At 40.0% G+C, this 24,179-nt stretch overlaps 1 protein-coding gene across 1 annotated transcript; it reads left to right on the forward strand.

Moving 5' to 3' along the window:
* On the forward strand, positions 1 to 12,059 carry urm1 (ubiquitin related modifier 1). The gene is made up of 5 exons (XM_038734258.1): positions 1 to 68; positions 2,176 to 2,246; positions 8,398 to 8,479; positions 10,440 to 10,488; positions 11,070 to 12,059. Exons 1-5 carry the CDS (start codon positions 34 to 36, stop codon positions 11,136 to 11,138), a joined length of 306 nt encoding a protein of 101 aa, XP_038590186.1. The 5' UTR covers positions 1 to 33; the 3' UTR covers positions 11,139 to 12,059.
* Positions 12,060 to 24,179: the final 12,120 nt, after the last annotated feature.

Consider the following 24,179-nt stretch of genomic DNA (forward strand, 5'->3'; position numbering starts at 1 on the left):
CTCTCTCCATTACTTCCTGTATGTGCCGACAACATGGCAGCGCCCACAGCGATACACCTGGAGTTCGGGTAGGCGAATTTAAAACTCTTTGTTATAGTTTTGCCTGCCTGTTTTGATGTTCTGTCGCCACTCATGCGGAAATAAAATGTTTACTTAAGTTTATGTTTTTATATCGTTATCCTTCGTTTATTTAAACACGAGCTCAAACCAGTGTGACAGCTCGCTGCCTACCAGTTTTGAGTTTGTTTATGAAATATCCATCAGCTTGTGGTCCGCTTCTTCACTCTGACTAGACAGGGACAGACAGAGGTGTGGTGGCTCAACACACTTTAGAAAATGAGCAACTCTCGTATAACGTTACACAGCCACAGAACTGAACCTAACAAAAGATAACACTGCTGGCAGCTGAGTAACATTCATTCTCATTCTGACCATGCTGCACTGTGGACGCTGTAAAACATATAAAACTGTGAGATTGTCTCGCACACAGACCTCCTGCAGCTCAGCCAGATGTGCAAAGTCAGCCTGGCAAAGCATTATTACTGAACATGCAAACTGCAAAAACAAAATAGACCTTAGACTTGGATTCAAGTCAGACTTGCATCACAAAAACGAGGACTTGAGAATTGACTTCTCCCGCTAAAGCTTTGAATTGAGACTTGACAGCAACCAAGATCAAGTCTCTAGTGTGTGTTTACACTGGGGACGCTGGGGGCATGTCCCCACTGCTTTTTGAAGGGGCTGATTTTGTCCCCATCACTTTTTGAAAGTATTTGTTAAAATGATTCTGATAAATTGCTTGTAATGAGTAATGTTAAATGTTAAATAAATGAAAATACTTTAAGAAAGGTTCATTTGCACAATAAGAAACATTCAATGCAATGTCTAAGAAACAAATCCAACAAATCTAAGAAACAAATGTGCATTGTCCAAGAATGTAAAGTTGCTGATCACTACATTATATTACATTATCATCATATATCACAGTAGTGAATATTTATTCTAGTATCTTCTTGTTTTGCTCACATCTCGGGAGCAAGTGTATTCACTGCACCCCTAATCTGAGCCCTTAAATGTCTCCATCACTTTTCGGCACAAAGTGACGCCTTGTAATTACCTAATATGTTACAGAAAGGAACGTCCCTGTCTTTCAGCCAGTGGACACTGCAGGTCAGCAGAACATGCATGTGGGGAATAATGTTTCCAATAATACATTAATATTTCCTTGGGTTTAATTGGATCTTTTTGAGTCATTAGGATTTTAAACTGAACTGATGAACAGCTGGTTGTAAATTCAACACAAATAACTAAAATAACTAAAAACCGAAATGACTATTTCAGGATCTCTTCAAAGTTATTGCACTCTGTAAACTCTTAGATACATACATAGGATCATAAACTGTGACTGTGAAAGAAGTCTGTGACAGGTAAAATTAATACAAACAAAGACCACCAATTTCTGTAATTACTATAACCCAAACAATAACCTATATCCAATATAAAATAACCAGACTTGCATGTCTGGTTGTGGCTAATCCACTGAATAAAATACCTGACAATTCAAAGTGCTTAATCACTGTGATTTAAAAATACAATATTGTCATAATAAAACTGCCCTGCACAGTGATTTGCAACAATGTCCACAATGGCTCAGCATAGATATAAAAGAGATAACTGTGATAACAGCTATATTGTCCAACCTTAGCTGCACACCACAAACATTTAATTGTTAGGCCTAAGCACTGAAAAGACTTGGTCTAAGCACAAATAATAAATAAACAAATAAATTTCAAATGTAGTGGTCAGCATTCAGAGACATGACAGACTTAAATCTGGGATTGCAGCTTGCTAATAAAGACCTGCGACTAGACTTTGACCTGCCCTGCTTTCCACACGTGACATTTTGTTTATCAGCAGTGTCTTCCACTTATCTTCCGAGTATGCTCAGAGAAATAGCAACTCTGTCTAACTGGGTTTTATACATTTAATCGTGCCACCTGTTTAGGCCGCTTAGATTTCTGTGTGTTGTTTCAATGTGTGCTCTTGTTTTTGTTTTTTTTTGGAATACATTAGATTAGCAGAATAGCCAGTTTTCATGCACTGATGATGAACCCTCTCAAGTATCTAAATGCCCCCTAAACACACTCTTTCATCTGACTCTTTTTTTTTGTCTAGTGGTGGAGCAGAGCTGCTTTTTAATGGTGTGAAGGAACATCATGTGAGTCTTCCAAGCCAGTCTGTGCCTTGTGAGTATCCCCTATCACCTGTACGTATCACATCACCATGTGATGATAATGTTAGATTAACAAAATGGAAATTAGATGTGAGGTTCAGTGTGATGGATTACACATCAAGTTTGCAGCGTCATCAAGTTGACAGTGACGTGCTGACGGAAGTGGAAACCAGTGGCTTCCTGGCAGGTAGAATAAAAGTATTTCAAAAATGTAATATAGGATGGTCCATCAGTTGTATTCACTTCATTCATTCGTTCCTATAGCGTGTAGGATTCCTTCTTCACAGTCAAGAGTTTGTGTTCCTATACACCTCACTGAGGCACTTAAGGTGTGTTCACACAGAAAGCGAGGTTAATATTCGCCTCGCTTTACCCGCACGAGTTTGACCGCTGGACATTTTGAGTGTTCACACACAACGCGATAAGCACACAACCCAACCCAAACACAACCCACGAATTCAACAGCTGTAAACCTTTTGCTGCGATTTATTTACAATAAACGGATCAAACCGATGCCGGACGTCAGCAGGACGACAACTTTTAAAATGTTTGTTTTCTGAATGGAGTTCGGATCGAGCTGGGCTATGCTATGCTAACCTGTTCACAGTGAAGTACAACGACAGCTGGAATAAAGTTACAGACACATATTTTCTGAACTCACTAGACAGCTCAACTTCCTTGTTTTCTTTTCTCCAAGTGATGTCCAGTTTTGTCTGTTTTTTACATAAATATGTAGTAGTAGTCCAACAGAACTCTGGGTGCCATCCGATGCTAACAACAACAGTGGAACCGGAGGTGCACGGAAGCTAACTGCCGAGAAGCGTGAGTGAAGATAAATTGTAAAGTTGTAATCCGAAAAACTAAAGTAAAAAGCTAATTTGATAAAAGCTGTTAACTCTGAGCTCCTCCTGTGGGTAAACGGTGTAGTTGTCAGAGCAGAATCCACACCGACTACGGGTGTTTATTTGTCCGAAAGCTGCAGCGCTCCTCCCCGTCCGCTTCCCCGTTCTTTAGCAGCTCCCCATCGGCCAGTGGATTGTCATTACACTGCTCACCAGGTCCTCTCCAAACAACACTCCGAAGCCGCTGGTGACGTTTGGGTGATTATCTTTTGCAACATCGCATCCATCAAATTTCTCGCTCAAGTTGAAAAATTTTAACTTGCGCGAACCAGCGAATGTCGTGACAAACCCTCCGCCCTCCGAATTTGTAGGAATTTGCCTCTTTGCATTGACTTTGTATGTAATCAAGCCGCCCAAAACGCTGGATTCGCTTTCAGTGTGAACACACCTTTAGGCTTTTTTTAGTGTACAAGAAAATTGTACAAATAGTTACTTAGAGGAGGGTATGGAAATTAAGGTAATCTAAAGAGAAATCACATTAAAATGCAAAACCATCAATATTGTCCTGATTTCACATCATTAGAGCTGTTATCTCAAAACAATAGACAAATGAGTCTTTTTCTAGATCATTATTGCCACATTTAACCTTTATGTAACCTTTTTTTTTATTCTTTTGAGAGACATTATCACCTTTAGAAGACCATCCTGAAATTATGCTTGTAGCAGAGTCCTCTGGCAGTGAACTATGAACAATATGGAACTAAATTTATGTTAGGATTTGGGGAGGATTTTGCAATTTGTTGCATGTGATATACTTTATTTTTGCCTCAGGGCTTTATCTGTTTAGTGTAGCTATCATAGAACTTCTGTAATAGTAGATTATCGAAATGCGTTCCTCCAGAAAGCAGTGATTCTTTCCCTACCTAAAACACTATTTTATTTAAATTTAGGACGTGGCAGAAAATGTTATCTTTTTAAAACATACTTTACTGCATTATAACTGCTAATACATGACAACAATGTTTTAAGAGGACATTATAACTCCATGTTTATAAGACTTCTGAGTGCCACCTTTTGAGGTTTTGTTGTGACATGTTTTTATTTTTTGTTTGTGCTGTTTCTATTTTTTTGTAAAACACTTTGATGGGAAGCACTCTATAGATAAATGTAGTATTATTATTATTATTATTTTATTATTATTATGCTAGTATCATGCAACAAGAAAATCTGGAAACTAGATACTCTGTATTCAGTGTTGATGCAAGCTCTATTATTAATCCATAACCACCAGTTAAAACAAATGTAAATAAGCCATATTTTAGCTTCCCCTTCGCATTTCTCTGTCACACCTTCCCTCCCATAAGTTATTATCCTCCCATCACTTTCCCTTTTCTTCTCTTTCTGTTCCTCCGTCCCTCCATCCTCATCTCTAACATCTGTGTGGCTGCCTGTTCTGCTTCTAAACGGATCGTTTCTGCCTCTTTCACTTGTGAATGTTGCCCACTGGTAATGCCGATGTATGTGAGCGTGTGAATGGGGGTAGTAAATGGGGTAAAAGCAAAGTTTATGTTGTTTTTTTCTGCTTGTTGCAAAACACAAGTAGGGTGACAGAGCCCAAAGCCATTTCTTGTCTGAGGTCATTTCAGCCAGCTTGGCGAGCAAGGGCTCATTTCTCAATTCATACAAAACTTTTCCACCTCCAAATTGATTAGATTTTATTTTGCTGAGGGATTCCGGTTCCTTCCAATATGGGTCACTAACTCAGCATGGAGTCGAGGGGGAACCTGCCTGCAGCCTGATTTTATTTGCCAAACTCAGCTCAGGACCCGGATCATTGAGAAAATAAGGGGAGGAAAAGTGAAGGCTGCGAATGACACTTACCTAGAGGTTAAAATGTCTTGTGATTATATATAGATGTGTGTGTGTGTGTGTGTGTGTGTGTGTGTGTGTGTGTGTGTGTGTGTGTGTTAGGGAGAGAAAGAACAAACTAGAGAAATATGTGTCTTTGGTATTTAACCAAACAAAGGGTGTTCATCCATGGTGCTGATGTTACCACGACAACAAAAAGACAAAGGTTGACCAGAACAGGGAATGTGAGCCAGATATGACCTTGCAGCACCAGCGGACCTGTGTGTGTGTTTCTGTGTGTGAAGTTTTGCCATGTGGTGCACAAAGTTCATCATTTTGATGTCACAGAAGCGCCGACATTTTGACATAACATTTCCTGATTGTATTTGCTCATTGTGATCTAAAGTCTGGACTGATTGTGCATCTGGCAGGTTTGCTGATCCTGAAAATGTTGCTCTGAACTAATTTCGCATTACACATCAGTGCGCGCGTGTGTGTGTGTGTGTGTGTGTGTGTGTTTGCACAAGTGTGTGTTGGTACAGAAGGGGCGCAGTGAAGGCAGATATAATTGGTTCTGAATCCTTCGTATTTCTCTTTGACCCCAGCCAGTGATTGATGACCCTCGACTGAAAGAACCCACCCCCACTCTCTCTCTCTCTCTGTCTTTCTCTATATAACTCTAAGGATCACGCCAATTCTGCCCCTCACATCAGCAGAAAGATGGATAGCTCATCCCCCCTCATATGACCATCATAATCGCACAAAGACAGAAAAGCAAAAAGAGAAGAAAGGGGGGAAAAAACTGCATGCACAAAAGAAAAGCTGGCACGGTTTTGAATCAGAGTCAAAATGGCGCCTTTTCCCTCCCCTCGCTCCATGTCTCCTTTCCACCCACGCAACGCAGATATCCCAAGATGCTTTAGGAGCCTGTGACGCATTTTCCCTCTCGTCTGTTTGTTCCCTCATTTTCTTTCCCCTCTACCTGGACCGCAAAGCAAAACCTTCACCTCTCAGTCCCTCCATGATGCTATTCTTTCCTTTCACCTCTCGACTCCCAATTATCTTTACGTTGTCTTCCATTTTTTTAATACAGTTCATTTATATGAGCCTGTCTTTTCGGTTCACACTGGATGATTTAAATTTGTGTAACCTTTTTACAAGAAAGCCATAAAAGGGGGAGCGCCCGAAGACTGTTTCTGTTATAAAACTCTTAATTGATGAAAGTGTGAATTATTATTGACTTGTGTATTGAGCTAAGGCATCCCATTTATTTTCTGCGTGCAACTTTGAACATGTTTGCTTGTGTGTGCATTTAGGGAGGGAAATAAAAGAGAGAAGGCACAAGATGGAAAGAGATGAAGGCGAGGAAGAGGGGAGGAGAGCAGGTTTTTACGAGAGAACTAAAGAGTGTGTGTGTGTGTGTGATATGGAGAGAGAAAGAGAGAGAGCAAATGAAAAAGTAAATGGGGGCGAGAGGATGAAAGAGCGAATAAGGGGTAATGGTGGAGAAAAATTACCAATAGGCCATGGCAGAGAGAGAGCAAAGAACGGAGTCTCCACAAAGAAGGAGTTATGACTGCTGTAGTGATTAGTTCTGTTTTTAGCCCCGCAGAGGTGCAGGTCAATATTCACTGCCTAGTACACGTGTGTGTGTGTGTGTGTGTGTGTGTTGCAAGGGAGAGATATTTGTCTTTTTTTTATATGGAGGACTGGAACCATAGAAAACCAGCACTATCATTATACTACTGAGCTGGCCGACAGCACTGCAATTAACCTGAACACTATTCACACAGGCTTGGAGCTGCATGTGCAGGCACACACACACTTATACACCTCCAACACACAGTCGGTTGCCCCCACAGTGACCTTTTTTTAAGAATCTTTTATTTTCACAAGCTAAGTGCTGCAAGTAGGCCTTCTAATATTTATTTTTTTTAAACTTTGTTTTGATGTTGTCTTGTCTTGTTTAGCTTGTGGGGTATTTGTATCATCTGTTTTGTAATCAGCATTGGTTGATTAAGATGGGGGCACTGTCATTTCTGCGATTTGTATGGATGAATAAATGAAACCTTTGTGAGAACAAAATATATTTTTTGTCAGACATGTGGACCCAGATTTGAAATTGAAAACACATGAATCCCAATCTAAACCACTCTCTCAGTATAATTTCATCATCTGAAAAAGGTGGCCTGGAAAAGGTAGGCATTTTGGAGAATTCTTTGGAAGATTTCAGGCATCAAAATGTCTCAGTAAATTCAGATGTGTGCTCAAACCCAAAATGTAAGCCTACATTCTAAATCTAATAGGATAATTAACTGCAAAGTCAAACAAAATCCAATTTGAGCATGCAGCATTTTCCTCCTGCATTTTTCTGAATGTGTTTCATGTAACGGTCTTCTTTGCACTGTTTAAATGTGATATTAGCTCTGCCTTCGATCCAGCTGAACTTGCGAATCCCTGTGTGGTTCGACTCATACCTGCTACGGCTTCCCTGTTCTCCTTACACCTGGCTCGGGATGACTTACTGTCGTCCTCTTAACCCCTCGTATGTGCTCTCTCTGCGGCTGCTCTCTTTCTCTCTTGCTCTTAATGTGTCCATATTATTACACCATGTTTCTGTTTTTATAAGGAAATGTAGAGTTTTGTAAGGAAACACACCAAGCTAATAGACACACACACTCTTAAAAGCTCTTACACCACCTTGAATGTTAATGTGAACGGCCATTACTATAATATATTCATTATTAGTTGTTTAGTGCGGATTTATCCTAAAACGCCTCATTGTCATTGCTTTTGTGGCTGTCTGTCAGCCGGTCTGAGTGAGGTTCAACCTATTGTTGAGACGAGGTCAATCTGATTGTTCGGGAGGTCAGACTCGTAGAAAACTCAAGCAGATTCATATTCAAGCTCAGGCGATTTAATGTTCGACTCCAACAAAGAAAATTATTATTCTGAAATTATATTAGTTCAATTTATTAGTCCTGCGTTGAAAAATGTCAGTATTCTAATATGAGGCTAGAGAGGTATAGGATTTTTGTTTATAGTTTATAAGAATGAGATGTTTTTAGAAGATATCTGCATTAATATTTTAATATTTTTTCTTTGTTCTAGCCTTTGAAAATTGCATGGCCAGCTGTGGATGGTCTTTGTTTTCTAATCTGTTCAGCCATTCCTACATTTATACACACAAATCATTCATTTTATTTCTTTCTAACCAAGGTGAACAATGTCGCTCTTGGCCATTGACTTCAGTCAACCCTCCCCCCTTTTCTAGCACGCCCTCACCCCAACATACACATACACTTATAAATATACATGCACATAGACACACACAAACACAGCCTCGTCCCGCCTGGTGCTTCCGTCGCGTCACATCGACCAGGGGGCTGGAACCATGCACCTTGACCCTTAACCCCTGACCTGTGACCTCTGTTGTCTGCCTGTGTATGGGCTTTGTGTGTGTGTGTTTTCCAGGGGACATGAAGCAGCTGCTGGTCTGGATCCAACGGAACCTGCTGAAGGAACGGCCCGAGCTCTTTGTCCAGGGAGAGTCTGTGTGAGTGTGTGCGTGCACTTGACACACACTTGATCTGTGTACAACAATACAACCATATATGTTACAAATCACAGCGCCACTGGAACAAAATCATGACTTCAAAATATGTAATATATGTTCAAAATTGCTCTGTAAGAACAGTTTTCAATGTACTGAGTATTTGAAAATGAAAGTGAAGTAGACGGTGAGTCGAGGAGCTTTCTGAAGCATTTTTCCTGCAATTTGAAACTGCTGAAATGCAGGGGAAAAAACAGTCTAGCCTACAGGTTATGGGTTTCAGTAAGATGATTACCTGTGTGCATGAGAACGTGTGTGTGTGTGTGTGTGTGTGTGTGTGTGTGGATCCAGGGCTCACAGCAGCCTTACAGGACTAGCTGACTTTTAGAGCTGCCTTTGTGCAGGACTATTTATAGCACCACATAACCAATGAATGAAGAAAAAGCTGAACTACCTATAAACCCTTTAGATTAGATGTGTGTGTTTGTGTGCACTCTATTTTGGCAGCAAACACTCTTTTTAAGCAAACCATCATCAAGGTGTTTCTTCATTATCTTTTAAAAATGAACTATGTACAATCTTGACCTGTTTAAAAAAAAAAAAAAAAAAAAAAATTTTGTTCTTTCTCAACGCAGCCCTGTTTTTGTGTGTGTGTGTTTTCATGCCGCTTGTGTAGACCCACGTTTGTACTCACAGGTTCCTCTCACAGTGCCCTTTCTCATTGACGTCATAGAGCATCTACAAGGTGGAAAGAAGCTCACTTGAACCGCATAAGAGGCATCAATATCTGTTTAAGGCATTATCTCGCCACCTAAACTGTTTACTCTGTGGCTTTCAGCAGAAAAATACCCAACTTGTTTAAGAAGACTGTACCCATAGGTGCCTGTTGTTATCCTCCCCCATTATCCCCATTATCCTCCTTTGAAGGGTGGTGGAAAAAAAATTAAGGCTTCCTCTGTATGTTATTTTTGGGCCCCCATTAATTTCCGTTGACAGATTGTTTTCCCCCCACAATCTCCCTACTCTTTTACTTCAGCCACTTATGTATGTTTTATTAAAAAAAAACATGAACGTTACTTTCAGTCCTTGTTAGCCAGAAAACAATTCAGTAATTTGTAATTGGTAATACAAGTGCTCTCTGCATGTTATCAGATAGAGCAGTTTAAATGTACATAGCTTTATCGGTAGTGAGAGTAACCCCAATGTGCTTGTTTATGGTCCTGTATGGGCTGTAACATGAACATAACACACCCATGCAGTCACTTACACTGATAGATTTATTATCATAAAAAATAATAATAATAATATGTGTTTGTTCCTCAAACAAAATGCTGGTTGTCTTTTATTTTTATACTGTGAAGTGTTGAAAACACCAGGTTTGATTTCTTGTCTTTTTCTGGGCTACATTTTACTTTAAATTGTAAAAAACAAAACAAAACAACAAAAAACAATTTAAAATATTTCAATAAAAATGTTCAATTACTTTCAAGTGTCTTTATTATGTTTTTTTTATAAGGAAATTTATATTGGTTGATTATAACTGTTAGACAGGCGGTGTTCACAAACATATGACCTCTTTGTCACAATTCATCACCTAGAGAATGTAAAGACTAAACTCTAATTGGTAATAATTAATTAGAATGTAATTAGTGATAATATATGTATTTAAAAATATGTTTTAATTAGACAGGCTTCGATTCAGAAAAAAAATACAAATCTCCGCTCCAAGAAAGCAATACCTATAGCTCTCATTCATTAAACATCATTTTAATCTTTATTGTAGCTCCTGTTTCACAAATTTAGTTTTCAAATTTCAGTTTGTATTTTGTCTTAATTTAAAAAAAAAAAAAAAAAAAAAAAAAGCTTTCCTGCTTTACCTGTTTGTGTCTTTTACACGCTTGTGTTTGCATCTCTATTCCCTTTGGGAAATGCGTCTCACTGAAAACAGTGTGTTTTCCCACAGGAGACCTGGGATTCTGGTGCTTATCAATGATGCAGACTGGGAGCTAATGGTGAGCACTTGGAGCCGTGTTCCCTGTCAGATGGGGTACTGTGTGTGTGTGTGTGTGTGTGATTCCTGCAGCTTTTAAAAACATGCATTTTTTTTGTATTTTTAGCTATTTTAACCCATGTTGTCTGTTTTCAGGATGCCCCATTGCAGTGTTAAATGATTTGAGCTTATGTATACAGTTGTGTTCATGTGTTCATGCATAGGTCCCTTTAACTAAAAAAATTGCTTGTGCAGACGTTCAGGAGGAGGAAGGTTGGCCTATATGTTCACCGATACTGAGATTGTTAATTTTCTCTGAGTGAGCTCATGTGAAAGCAGCTGCAAGACATGTTTGTCCATGGGGTCTCATATCTGAACACATATTTACATGCGCACCCAGTCTGAGCACTTCAGTTTGAATCCATTGATTCAATTACAGGACACAACACGGGATGTAAATGAAATGCAAAGTTTGTCATTGATTGGACACCAATGGGAACACAGGAGTAATACACAAATTTGTACTGGTAAAGACAGATATTTCTCCTTTCACTTGTAGAGGTGTTAGAATATTGAATATTTTGTGTGTTTTCTAAACCTTAGGGGGAGCTGGACTACCAACTACAAGACCAAGACAACGTCGTGTTTATTTCTACTCTTCATGGTGGATAAAAAATGAATTGAGGAATACAAACATCTTCTGTAACGGCCGTTTCTCCACATCCTCTTCACTGTTTCACCCCCCTCCCCCCCCCATCTCAACAACACGCCACCCCGTTTGATGCTGCTATTGCCCCGTGACATCTGAGGTGATTGATGTCGGCCCGCAGGAATGAGTGAAAATTCAGAGATGGTTACCAGGAAAAATGTGGAAACTGTGAGACAGGAATTCTGTGGACACATGCGTACATTTTTTCAAATCAAACTGGACAGGTTTAAAGGGCAGTCGCAGGGAGCTGCAGTTGAACTGGTCAACTAACAGTTGTGTAAATACCTACAGTTGGCGTGTAAACCTTCATCTCCCTACATCCTCTCCTCTAGCATGACTGAAAGATCAAATGACCTCATCTTGAGGTCTAATGACCTTCAGTTCACACAAATATAAAAGAAAAGGTAACACTTTACTTCAACCCGCCCTAATTAGCATTTCTAAGCTGTAACATTTAATAAATTGTTCATAACGCATGTGTGATGTGATGTAGTTATAAGCAGATATGAGGACATTTTATTAATGTTTTATGAATGTCAACAATTCTAACTTTTCCTATGAAGATACATTTTATATGATAACTATTATACTATTGTCATGAATCATCTTATACACTAGCAACCAGTTATGGATGTTTCCTTAATAAACAAAACTTACAACTACATTATAGAGTGATAAATGTTAATTTAGTGTTAAGGAATGCTAATTAGGGTGCAATAAAGTGTTACACATAGAAGAAAGTAGAAGAGAGTTTTTTTTGCCTCTTTTTTTGGACCCATGTGATGGGGATAAAAAGTTGTTTTCTTAAAATATATTTTATTGTAATTGCTTGTGATATTTTTCCTCAAAAAATGATAAAAGATTAAAAGTTTTTTTTAATCATATCTGGATCTATTTTTTTTTTTATGCCATGGAATTGCACTCTTAATATTTATTTAATATGTATTGCTGGCAGGAATTTCCATTTATAAACATAGCAGTGAAATAAGGAATTTAAAATATAATAAATTAGGAAAATGTAGCTCTTACATACTATTGTCTTTGTCTTGCAATTGCACTGATATGTGTCAACTCGTGTCAACTCTTGTCAATGTTAGGATGCTTGTTCTCACTCTAAATGTTATTCTTCTACAAATCCCAAACCCACATTGTGTTTCTGCACTTTGCGAACTCCGAAGAGTCCAGTTTTGGCTGCAAGGACCCAAACCACAGTGTACATCGCACAGAGAGGCCTGTAGCCAAATGCTTTTCTCAATTAGGATTTTACATCACGCTTCGATAATTCCTGGTGATATCTTATATCTGATCGATTTAAGCCCAGCTCTGTGATCACACTGCAGTTTTAGGCTGATTAAAGGACACAGGGGAAATTTTTTACTATAGCCCCACTCAGCTGGAATATTCATAAAGGGGGGGTGAACTACAGGACCACTGCGGGAGGTCGAGGTCTAGCCTCCGGGCAGCCCTCCCATGAACGCTCGGGGCGACCTAAAATCTTTTCTCGGTTGTGGAGTCCGATTTGCAACGGGAAACCGACCGATAATGGCCGGTAGAAAGGAAATGCTAATGAGGCTGCGAGGGGGTTGGAGAGGAGAAAATGTATCTCTGTATCAGCTGGTTATAGGCCTGGGGTACTGAGTGTGTGCGAGATGGAGACTTTTACAGAGTGAGGAGATGAGTAAAGACTGATTCTGCATATGTGTGTAGGCCTGATGCCTCTTAGGCTCCTCATTTCAAATGTTGCATCTTTTTTCAATTTGTTTGGATCAACTATTGAGAACATCAAAGGTTTCAAAGTTGTTCAAGCTCTTGTTTTACTTTAAAATTATCTGTTATAGCCTAGATACATACTTTATTTTTCCATAATTCGTGTGCAAATCTATTGTTATGTAGGCTACTAGAGATAGAATATGAGCTCAGTTATAAATACTGGCGGTCTTCCGTCAGTCCTGCACGGTTTATAGTTTAGTCCACATGTCCATAGCCTGCACACTGACCGGCTGACTGCTCAGCAGGAGAGATAGTGACAATGCTGGTGGGGAGAGAGTCGACCTGGCCTCACCATCAGATCACAGGCGTGTATCACAACGAACACAGAACAACAGTTCAGGTTACAACACTGCCTGGGTAAGCTATAAAAAATGCCTGTGATCTCCAGGCTGTGAACAACCATAAAGTAAACACTAGCCAACACACGAACTGCCAGACTATGGTTTTACATAATAGCATTGATCTAGTGTTTATTTATTTTTCCTTTCAGACTGACAGTATGATCCTTTTTGTAATTGGATTTGTTCTATAACGAAAAAGAGCAAAACTCAAGTGCATCCCTGCATTAAAGAAAATGTACATTTACCACAAAAATTTCGATCATGTTAACACAATTTTAAACGTTTTAATTAGACTTGTTTGTGTATAAGTGACACCTGTCGCTTTTTTGGGCTAAAAGCAACTGTTGCCAGATTTGCTCTCCATCTTGTTTTCCTCTTGCATCCATAGGCTCCCATAGTTTCCTGCAGTGCTGAAGCTCAATGCATGTCAGCTGTATGTGAACAGAACACTGTAGTTCGAATATACAGCTCAAATTGAGCAAACCAATGAAAACTAAGCTTACAGCCAAGTGCCTCTTAATTGTATTGTTTTAGTATCTACCGCCACATTCAGAATATTACAGGACTCAGCTCTAACAACACTGTAACCTGCTGATTAAAAAATTTAAAAAGGAGCTCTTTGTGGGAAACACATTCCTGTAATGCATTAGTTTTTTTTTGTTAAAACGCATAAAGTGCACAAATCATGCATTTGTGCAGAAAAGGTTACAGATATTACAATATCTAGCATGCGGTTGTAATTCAGAGGCTACCAGTAGTCTGTAAAATAAATGAAGAGAAACAGTAGAGACTTGCAGAGTCCATTTCACACAGAAGCATTTCTGCATGGGCAAACATGATGCACTGATCCCCTGGAATTAAGAAAGGTTAGCCTTTCATGTTCAACAACAACACGCACGTTGGCTGTTGTGTGTGTGTGTGTGTGTGTGTGTGTGTGTGTGTGGGTGGGTGTATGTGTGTGTTTAGTGTTTTGAATTTAATTGTGAGTCTACAACAGCGAAAAAAAATCAAAGACATTTAAAAAAAAGATATTTAAAATAAGAAAATAGCTAGAGGTAATATATTTTTGATATACGTTTTGCATTAAAACGTGAATCGTGTTTATTATTTATTGGATTAATCTTAGTTTTAATGTTTAATAATTTCTCGTTTAAAAACAATTTGAACTATTTTAACGTTGTAAAATCATTAAATTTTAAAAAGGAATAAAAAGTGATTGGATAAAAACATCTAATGAATCAAAAGGTGTCCCACGTGATTAATCTGTGACGCTGTTTGGCTCCAGAGAATTGGCAGCATCAACCATCAGGCCTCTTCTGTGTGTTTTCTGTTGTTACAGTACAGTAAACACCTTTAAATTAAGTACATTGCCTTTGCCTTTACCTTAGAAGAACTAAATGTCTTTTAAAAATTATGTTTTAAGTAATAGGCCTATATGTGATTAACTGGCATCCTGTGTGATGCACTTTAGGCTTTGCCTTAATAAGCTCTTAATACCCTATTAATATTAGAAATTATTTAAGAAGCTATTTTACCACCAAATGTAGTTTTAACGAAAACCTTTTTTTAATGTAGGCTATCAAATCTTCCACGTTTATTTGTATTTATCCTCCTCGTCCATGACTTCAAATATCAGAGAAGGTCTTTTTTTATTATTATTTTTTTTTAGCTTTGCTCGTCTCATCCACAGCGTGCATCTGTGCTGCATGCAGGCCTCACTCTGTGACCACTCAACTTACTGCTTTCTACTATTTGCCAAACACAGTCGATACATCAATGCTTCTAGTCGATATTTGCCATTTAAAACAAACAGTCTTGATTAGATCTTCGACAAAGTGTAAATATCAATCGGGCCAACCACAACGGACACCCCCGAAAAATACATTACATGAGGCAGAATAGGTTTCCTCCACTTTATTGGCCAAGGCCCGCGCCGTTTTTCTCTATAACATGCTACATGTGGGTTGTATCTTACCTGAAATGTGACAGTTACAAAACCAAACGGGGACTAAAGGCCTTTCTATAGCCTTCTTTGTGGTTTGGAGGCCTACATTCTTGGTATGGCGTTTGGCCAAAGACAGCAGTGATGAATGTGAGTCTGCAGCAACAGATGTCCATACACAATTCTTGGGGGTGAATTTGAGTTTACTCAAGAATTGCGTTTGGACAATCAGTCGCTAAAGACTCTGTAAATGCTCTGCCAAGATTAAAAGAGGAAATTCAGCATTTGATTATTTAAATCACAAGTGTGCACGGGCACAGTTATTATATAGGCCCATGGCTGCACCTGCTATGGCTGCCTAAATGCCCTTTGAGAGTATTGGATGCGTCTGACGCCGAAAACTGTTTTCTTTCCCTTTTTTCCCTACAAGATAAAGAGTTGCAGTACAGTGCATTATTTTTGACACTCTCCCTGCTCAGCAGTGCCTCTGATTCGCCTTTTCCTTTGGAAAATTAGCTTTCCTGTGCATCTCCAAAACTGAGTTGTTGCAGCAGAAAACTAAACCCCAAGACATAAAAAATATATTCAAATAGCCTGCAGTGCAACTTTCCTTCAAACTCCAAAATGCTTGAGCACACTCCGTTAATAAATGTCAGCTAGAAGCTGATCTCTGTTGGACTGATCGCCACATTAGAAGAAACTCCCGTCTTTTGAGGAATTGTTTGATAATGCTAAGGAGGCATTGTTAAAGCTGTGTGACTTTTAAAAAAAATGCTGTATGAAATAGCTACCATTATCTCCCCAAGTCTTTACACTGGTTGCTAGTTGTAAAGTTAACCCCAAGTCTGTCCAGATCTCTGGGCCCTTAAGATGGCTGAACGGTCGTTGCATCTTTAAGTAAAAATGTCATCTCCTTCGGTACACCAGAGATTATTACTTTTAAAGTGTCTCAAAAACGGTGTAAAAGACAGGAATCAAACAGCTCAACTGGACTTTCCTTCATTTTAAAGTTCGAGGTGAGAACGCCAGGAAAACGTTTCGCCATTCCTGCACCTGTGCTCTGTCATCGATTTAGGGAAAGACTGTTCAGTTCTGGTGCCTCAAGATGCACAATGGCTTTCCACGGATGTTAAATAATAAAAAAAAATCCTCTCCTATTTGAAGAAATACACTTGGAGCGTTCATGTTCTTTCCTCTGGGGTTTTATAGCTGGTAATGAAACCGAAATGAAAAAATAAATAAATAAAAATTGGAAACCCCTTTAGTTCCCGTTGGTGCGTCCTTGGTTCAGTTCCCACGACGTGCGTTCTCTCGGATCGCTCTGCTCCGTCCAAATGCCCCCCAGCGAGCAGCGTTGGATGCTGACAAAAAGAGGCTGAGGAGGAGCAGGAGAGCAGCGGGCTTCGTACACTCCGGACAGACGCTCCTGCCTTCCTTCCATCCTTCCTTTACGGGTCTCTCGGACTGACTGGCTGACTGGATGGATGTCTCTCTGCCCTCCTGGCTTTTTCTTTACGCTGCTCCAACAATGAACGCTGCGGCCGCGACGCAAGGCGGAGAGAGGAGTGGAGAAGGTCCTCGCTTGGTACTGAATTTGAATAACACCACGGGGTGATAAATGTCCATTGTACTGCTTAAGTAATGAATCTCCGCTGTCCTCTGTGTCACACACACACACACACACACACACACACACACACACACACACACACACACACGCCAGCAGCTGCGATGAGGGACCAGCAGCCCCTCTTAAAGACACAACAGCCCTATTTTCTACCCAAAAAGAGATTACAATCCCGACACTGTTTACTCTCTGACCGCACTGCATGACGTTTAGTGTTTGTCTTGTGCCCCCTCTCTTGTGTGAGCAAACTAGTGCAACGCTGTAACCAGGCACTTGGACATAAAGCGGTGCCTTCAGCGCCATGTGCAGCCATTCTGTTGCAGAAAGGGCAGCCTGTAGGCCTGTGTGGCAAGTGTGGTCCGGAGTGACAGAAAATGAGTGGATTATATGATGCTCATGTGACAGACGATTGATGGGGCGACATAGGCCGTGTTGTCTAATATTTTTACATAATGATGCATCTTGATTTATATAGCACATTTCACACAAAAAGATTGCAAAACTATAATGATCATTTGGTATAGGCTTTGCAATGCATTGCATATATAATTTTACACTATAAACCTCTGCTATGTTGCACTTGTGCAGCTGCTCTGTTTATTTTTAAACGCCAAGGTTAAAGCACCTGGTTAAATCAGGAACACTGTCACTAATGAGATTTTTAACAATTATTTAAACAAAAGAACCAAATTAAAGAACTTTTTTGTGAGCGTTTTCTGCTTGAAAGCACACAAAGCTGCATTTTAGCACACTGAAAAATCCTATTAAGAGAGTTGGGACGCTTTTATGTTCATGCGTAACATGGTTTTGTGTAAAAGCCCCGATATGTGAGTGAGAGAGGTAAGGGCTACGCCGGTGTCTCCCTTTCGCTGGAATCTGACTCAAGCCCATCCTCATGTCGTGCATATCAGCACTTTTGAATGCTGCGTTTGCGCTGCAGCTTTTGGATGCTTACAAACGTCACTCTCTCTCTCTCTCTCTCTCTCTCTCTCTCTCTCTCTCTCTAATAAATCATCCTGTCTGATCCCGCCCCCGGGCGCAGGGGGTCCTCCTCTTTAAAGCTCAATCCGTTTTTTCCCTTTTCATTCCTCTGAAGAAGCCGAGTTAACCTCTGCTGATCCACAGGGCCAGAGCCCCTCTCAGCCCCAGCCCGCCTCTCATTCATTGCTCTCTTTTTTGAGTGGTCAAAAGGAACCCCTCCATTTCCACTCCCCTCTCTCTCTCTCCCTCTTTGCCTTTTCATGCCCTGACTCTTCCACAGGCGGGAAACCCAGTAAGAAGTCAAGAGGGTCCACTTTCACTCTCACCTTGACATCCTTCACTCATGGATCTGAGGAGTTTTGACACTCTCAGAAGCAGTAACACAGTGCAAAGATCCGTTTTTTGACCTTGTAACCACATCAAACACACACTGTTAAGATCACAGAAGTTTGTTCTTTTGAGCTTAAAAATATTGCCTATATGTACAGACAGCTCAACAAGTGATGTACAGGATATGTTATTTACTTATTTTGTCGACAAGAAACATCTTTAAATCTGAAAATGATGTTCCAGACATGTTAAAACATTAGATTTGGACCATTTTAAGTTCAAGCACTAAAACAAGTTTGTCCCTTAAAAATGTTAAACGTTTCTGTTAAGTTGTAGGCCTATAGGTATTTGGCTTTAGTTAGTAAGAAAACACAATGCTGTGACAATGTGGAAATTGTCTGACGACTTTGTATTTTAAAAAAGTCCAATCAAAACTATCAAAGGCTAAATTGCAACACAAAAACATTTGAAACACTATCATCTTCAGTTTGTTGAATTAAGGCCTTTTAGCTCAGTAGCTTTCATGTTGGCTGTTAGTCTTGGTGGTGTATAGTAGGGGTGTGTGTGTGTACACACAGAAACAGTAGGGGACCGCTGCACTCGACGCAGGGGCCACTGTGCTTCCCTCCATTCACAAATCAATGTTTAACCCGCTGGCTAAAAGGCCTGGCAGGGGAGAGAGAGGCCCAGTCGACGGGGTGGGCTATGAAACCGTCCCCTCGAGAAATGGAAAGTAGAGAGAGGACAAAGGGAACAGGGGAATCCTTAAAATAAACCTCCTCTGGTGAAGGCATCTCCTCCCCGCTGCTAGGGCAAGGCTATAGAGGATGGAGAGCAGAGGAGAGAGGTTAGAGAGAGAGGCAATGCTGTGGCAGGGAATGTCATTGAAATTTATTGTGGGAAGCATGTTTAGGCAACACAGGATATAGAGTCAAATGGACAAAGAGGTAAATTGGGAGGAGACTTTTTGAACAGGCTCAGTGGACAAACACAAGTCCTGCACACATATCTACCACTGTTGTGTTTTTCAAAAACATCATTACACTATGCCAATTTCATCCAGCGACCATGATAAAATTGGGACCTGTTCATCTGTGCTGGCAGCTTGCAACATTTAGTAGAGAAAATGTACGCGATAGGCAGGAAATATGATGCACGACCAGGGGCGTTAAAGGAGACAGACAGCGAATGCAGGAAGCCAATTATAGAGAGGCATCGAAGTCTTACGGCCATGACACACAAGAGAGACCGTTTTAGCTTTCATTGGAAATGCATTCTGTGTCCCACAGTCCCATAAGAACATAACATGCTTTTTTTCTTTTTGCACATTCATTTACTTCTTGCATGTAGTGTTGCCAAAATGTAATATTTCTTATGGGGAAAATATTTCAGAGTTTGGTTCACATGTTATTGTAGGTCAAGAAGATCACCTTGTGACCAGGGTAAAACAATGAAAACACACTGTAAACATCAAAAACATATGTGTGTGTGTGTGTGTGTGTGTGTGTGTGTGTGTGTGTGTTTGTGTGTGCGTATGTGTGTGTGTGAAGAGCAAGTTCTTCTTTCTTGGTGAGAGAAAAGTTGACTCGTCAGAGATCCGGGCTGTAGGCCTACTTTGTGACACTGATGAAAGGCTGGATTGTAAAACAGATCTTGAAGAATCACCAAGTGGTGTAATGGCTGAGATTAAAAGATTAAAAGAAAATTCTCATATAAATGCACAACAGAGAGTGTCCTTCTACTTTTTACCCAGGCCAATACACACTCCTGCTTCTCCTCTGCCGCCACACACACACACACACTCCTTCCCCCCAAAGCATGCCGCTGCCTAAACATCCCCCAGAATTCTTTGACAGTGGCTGCGCTGTTGCTTGGCAACGAGGCGACGGACAGCGTCATCCAGGGACTAGCAGAGAAGATGAGAAGCAGAGAAGTCCACACTAATCTCACCATTACTTTGTAGAGATCACGGGGCCCAAGGGTGTTCACAAATATCCTGTAATTTGTTATCTGTTATGTCTGTAAGATTTTAAAGATACAAAAGTAAACCCACCTTTGAATCAGTGTGCAGGGTTTGAGATTTCTGTGAGAAGTAAAAAAAAGGAGCTGATATTCCTAAATCATGCCTCTGCAACCAAAATCTATGAAGTGACTCTAAACTGCAGCAGCGTAAAGGTGGAAGAAGGTTTAAAGGAGATTTTTCCCTCACTTCACACCAGACTGTAAGGCTCACTGTCATCAACTACTGTAAAATGAATTTACTGAGCAGGTTTTGTATTTGATAACATTCAAATGAACTAAAAAAAAAATCAAATATTATAAATGTTTTGTTGACAATCTGTTTCATATTCATGAGAACAGGTAATGCAATCATACCTCCATCACTATCCTCATAATCTCATTATTTCAGGTATTGCCAGAGCATTCAGTCTGAGCATCGGCTTCTCTGTGCTGACTAAGTGGTGTTGTGTAAAGACTGGACTTGACGTACACAGGTTATTTTTTTACTGAAGCAATTCTGTTAAAGCGCTTGAGTCAAACTGCAGTTTTGGCCACCTGGGGTAAAAAACAAAAAAACAAAACAAAGCCCAGCCCACTATACTGCTCCCAGCTCCTCAACATCCCCTCTTCATCTGACACTGTCCATTGTGACCAGAAACATGACGATATTTATATTTCTAACAAACATGCTGACTTGTCGCTTACTTACAGTAAATGTGCAAAAACCATTCTTGTTGGAAACCAGCTCTTGTTGGATTAGCTACACATATTACTGGGATGAAAGGAGACAGTCAAAATGTGTGAGTTTCAACATAATGTTCTTTTTTTGTGTGTAACTAAATAGTGACTGAATGTAATTCAAAGTGTGCACCACAAGAACTCTTAACTGAAATGATCACAAGGTTACATTTTCACAACAGTCTCCTTCGCAACCAAGTGAACAGTAGCCTATTTTTGTTTTTAGGAAAACAATCTCGAGTTTCTCAAATATCAGCTGCTTAGTAGCAGAAAAAAAACCCTGATTTGATTTTCTCAAAACTGCCATGTATGAAATTTTCAATTCGTAAAATTAGTTTTGAAAGAGTTTCATAAGCTGGTCGTGGAATTTTCTGAACCTGCAGATGATTATGTAATCATTCTGTTTACAATAAAACACGTTAACAACAACTGGAGTTGAGTGATGAAAAGATGAACTGATTTGTGAATTGAAAGAATATTCACTGATAACAAATGCTGATTATTGAATGATTGTTTAAGTCTTTTATCAAGAAATGCAGATCATTCTCTGGTTCCAGCTCCTCAGATGTGAAGATTTGCTGCTTTTCTCTGGTTTATATCATTGCAAATGGGTTTTGGACAAATAAATTACTCAAAAAGAATCAAAAACCATCATTAATTGCAGTCCTATAGGAGTCACTATAGATTTTCACTGATACTGTGGCTCAGTTGGATATGATTTCAGATGAAACACATGTCTGCTTAAATTGTGATAACATTACACTCCTGAGATACATAAGATGACATGGGAGAAGGGATGCAGACAGAGTGAGGCTGCTGTAGCTGCTGAGTAAGAGGGTATGTGCCACGGATCAGACCCTGAGTGACAGGTATTGACCCGCCCAGCCAAAAGACTCTGTCTCTGTGGGAACGCTATTGATTATTGCCACAGCAATAAAGGTCCCGGAAGCTTGTGAGAATGTCACGACTCTCTGCTGCCTACCAGCCCCGGTCCCAACACGCAAAGACAAAGACAGAAACACTTTCCCTTGGACACATCCTAACCTGCAGCCACTCATTCTCTCACGCTAACTGAAGTGTTCTGACTGGGAGAAGAGAAGATGAAAGAGAGATTGGTGGCGTAGTGACTGCCTGGCTGGTTGAGGCGTGTATTGTTGAGTAGTTCCAAAAAACAATATATGCCCACTTATCATCAGTGGTATCATGCAGATAGTTTTGGTTTATTTTGCTTGACGTTTTTGTTAGAGTTCTGCTGCCACTCCTGTACGTTTGTGGGACGTACTCCGAGCGACGAAGAATTACTGTCTTTCCAAAATCACTATCCCTGCTACTCAAAATAATCCGCAGAACATGTTGACTTATTTTGTTGCAGCAAAGATTGCAGATTATTCAGGATAAGTGGATTCTAAAAAAGACACGTTGCTGCTGAATTTTCAAAATGTCACTTTTCACTGCTTTGAGTGCCACAAACAAAATCCCATTCACCTCCACTGTATTGGAATGAAGGCAGAAATCTCAGGGTTTGATATTTCAAAACCTGCACAAATAAAACCAAAACCATCTATATGGGTATATTCCACTAAAGGAGAGTAAGAAAATGTGTTTGGTTTTTTTTTGTAATTTGGGTGAAAAGATCTTTAAAGTAAAGCCACACAAGTAATTCAATAACTGCAATTTACCCACTTTTTCTTTTCTCTCTCCTGCAATCTGGTCTAAACAATGAAGATTTCCTTTTTGTCCTTCGTTCTGTCTGTCTTTTCCTTCTCCCCCCAAAACTCTCTTTCACACACCCCCACACCCAAACTCCATCTCCACCCTTGACCTCGCAGTGAAAAGTTAGTGCACCCGAGGTGAACTCTCCCAGATCTGCCCCAGCCACAAATGCTGGGAAAGTGCCACTGCCATACGTGAATGTGTGCGCGCAAGTGTGTGTTTGTGTGTGAGCGTGGCAACACTTGGGGTGTCATGAATAGGAGAGATGTGACCCTCGACCCGATGACCTGTCCACACAAACAGCCGATTTAACCCAACTCTGCTATTGTCAGCCTATGACTGCCTCCGTTTATTCACAGAGCCCACCAAAAGAGTCAAAATGCATTATATATTACTTTGCTTATTATTTTCCACCCACATTTATGACTCTGCGCCTTTTCCTCATTCTTTCTTTCCATCATCTCATTCTCTTCCTCCTGCTCCCATCACTCCTCTTTTTGCTTTCTCCACAGCCTCTGTCCTGCTGACCTCCACTTCTGATCTTTAATTTTCACTGGAGTGTGGAGCAGATTGAGCATCAGTATGAAAATGTTGGCATTGTTAAATTCACTATGGTTTTGGTAATATTTAATTTAGTTCCAATATATATTTTTTGTTCTTAGAAAAGTGTTCTTCTGGCCAAGATTTCCTAGAAGAGTTAATTGTGCATGTGTATATGTATGAACATTATGAGTGTGATGGAATGGACTGCTGATTGAACACAATAGATTTGACATTGTTACAATTATTTAGATAGTTACTTTAGTGATATTGTGTTTAATCTATCTCATTTAGATGATGGGATTATCCTTTACAGAGGAGCAATAGAAAGCATCCTGACTGAAAACATCACAAACTGCCCTGGGATATGCATGGCCCAAGACAGAAGACGTCTGCAGCGGGTGAATAACTCTGCTCAGAAGATCATTGGCATCCATCTACTGATTATCACTGATATCACTGAGGTGAGGTGCCTGTGTACAGCCCAAAGGATACTAAAAGACAGTACCCATCCAGCCACAGCCTGTTCACCCTGCTGCTGTCATACCACCAGACTTCTTAGCAGCTTCTTCCCTCAGGCTGAGACTCCTAAATTCATCCTCAGCTCTCCATCATGTAAAATATATTTCTATGACTCGTTATTTATCCACCCATCTACTGTATATAAGTCTTGGATATAATGTTTTGCTTTTGTGAGTATAAAGAGAACTACAATTTCACCTCGTTATACAACCATGTGTCGTAAAATGATAAATAAATCTACCTTGTACCTTGGGACTTGTTGACCCTCAGATTGACGAATACCAGTGGTTATTTATTTAAGTGAGTAATGGAAGCTATCTTTACCTTTTCCACCAATTTTTGTTTGGCATATTCCTTTACTTTGTGACCATTGTAGTTGGCCTTGTTCCATCAGTAACTGACCCAACACACATTTAATCCTCTGACCTCATCTGTTCACAAGCTTGAAACTCACCACATTCCTAAGGTCTAACCTGTCTGCTCCTGCACCCACTAATCA

This window comes from Micropterus salmoides, unplaced genomic scaffold (assembly GCF_014851395.1).
Source record: "Micropterus salmoides isolate LMB-PRFRI ecotype aquatic unplaced genomic scaffold, ASM1485139v1 Ms_hic_scaffold_20, whole genome shotgun sequence".
Taxonomy (NCBI): Eukaryota; Metazoa; Chordata; class Actinopteri; order Centrarchiformes; family Centrarchidae; genus Micropterus; species Micropterus salmoides.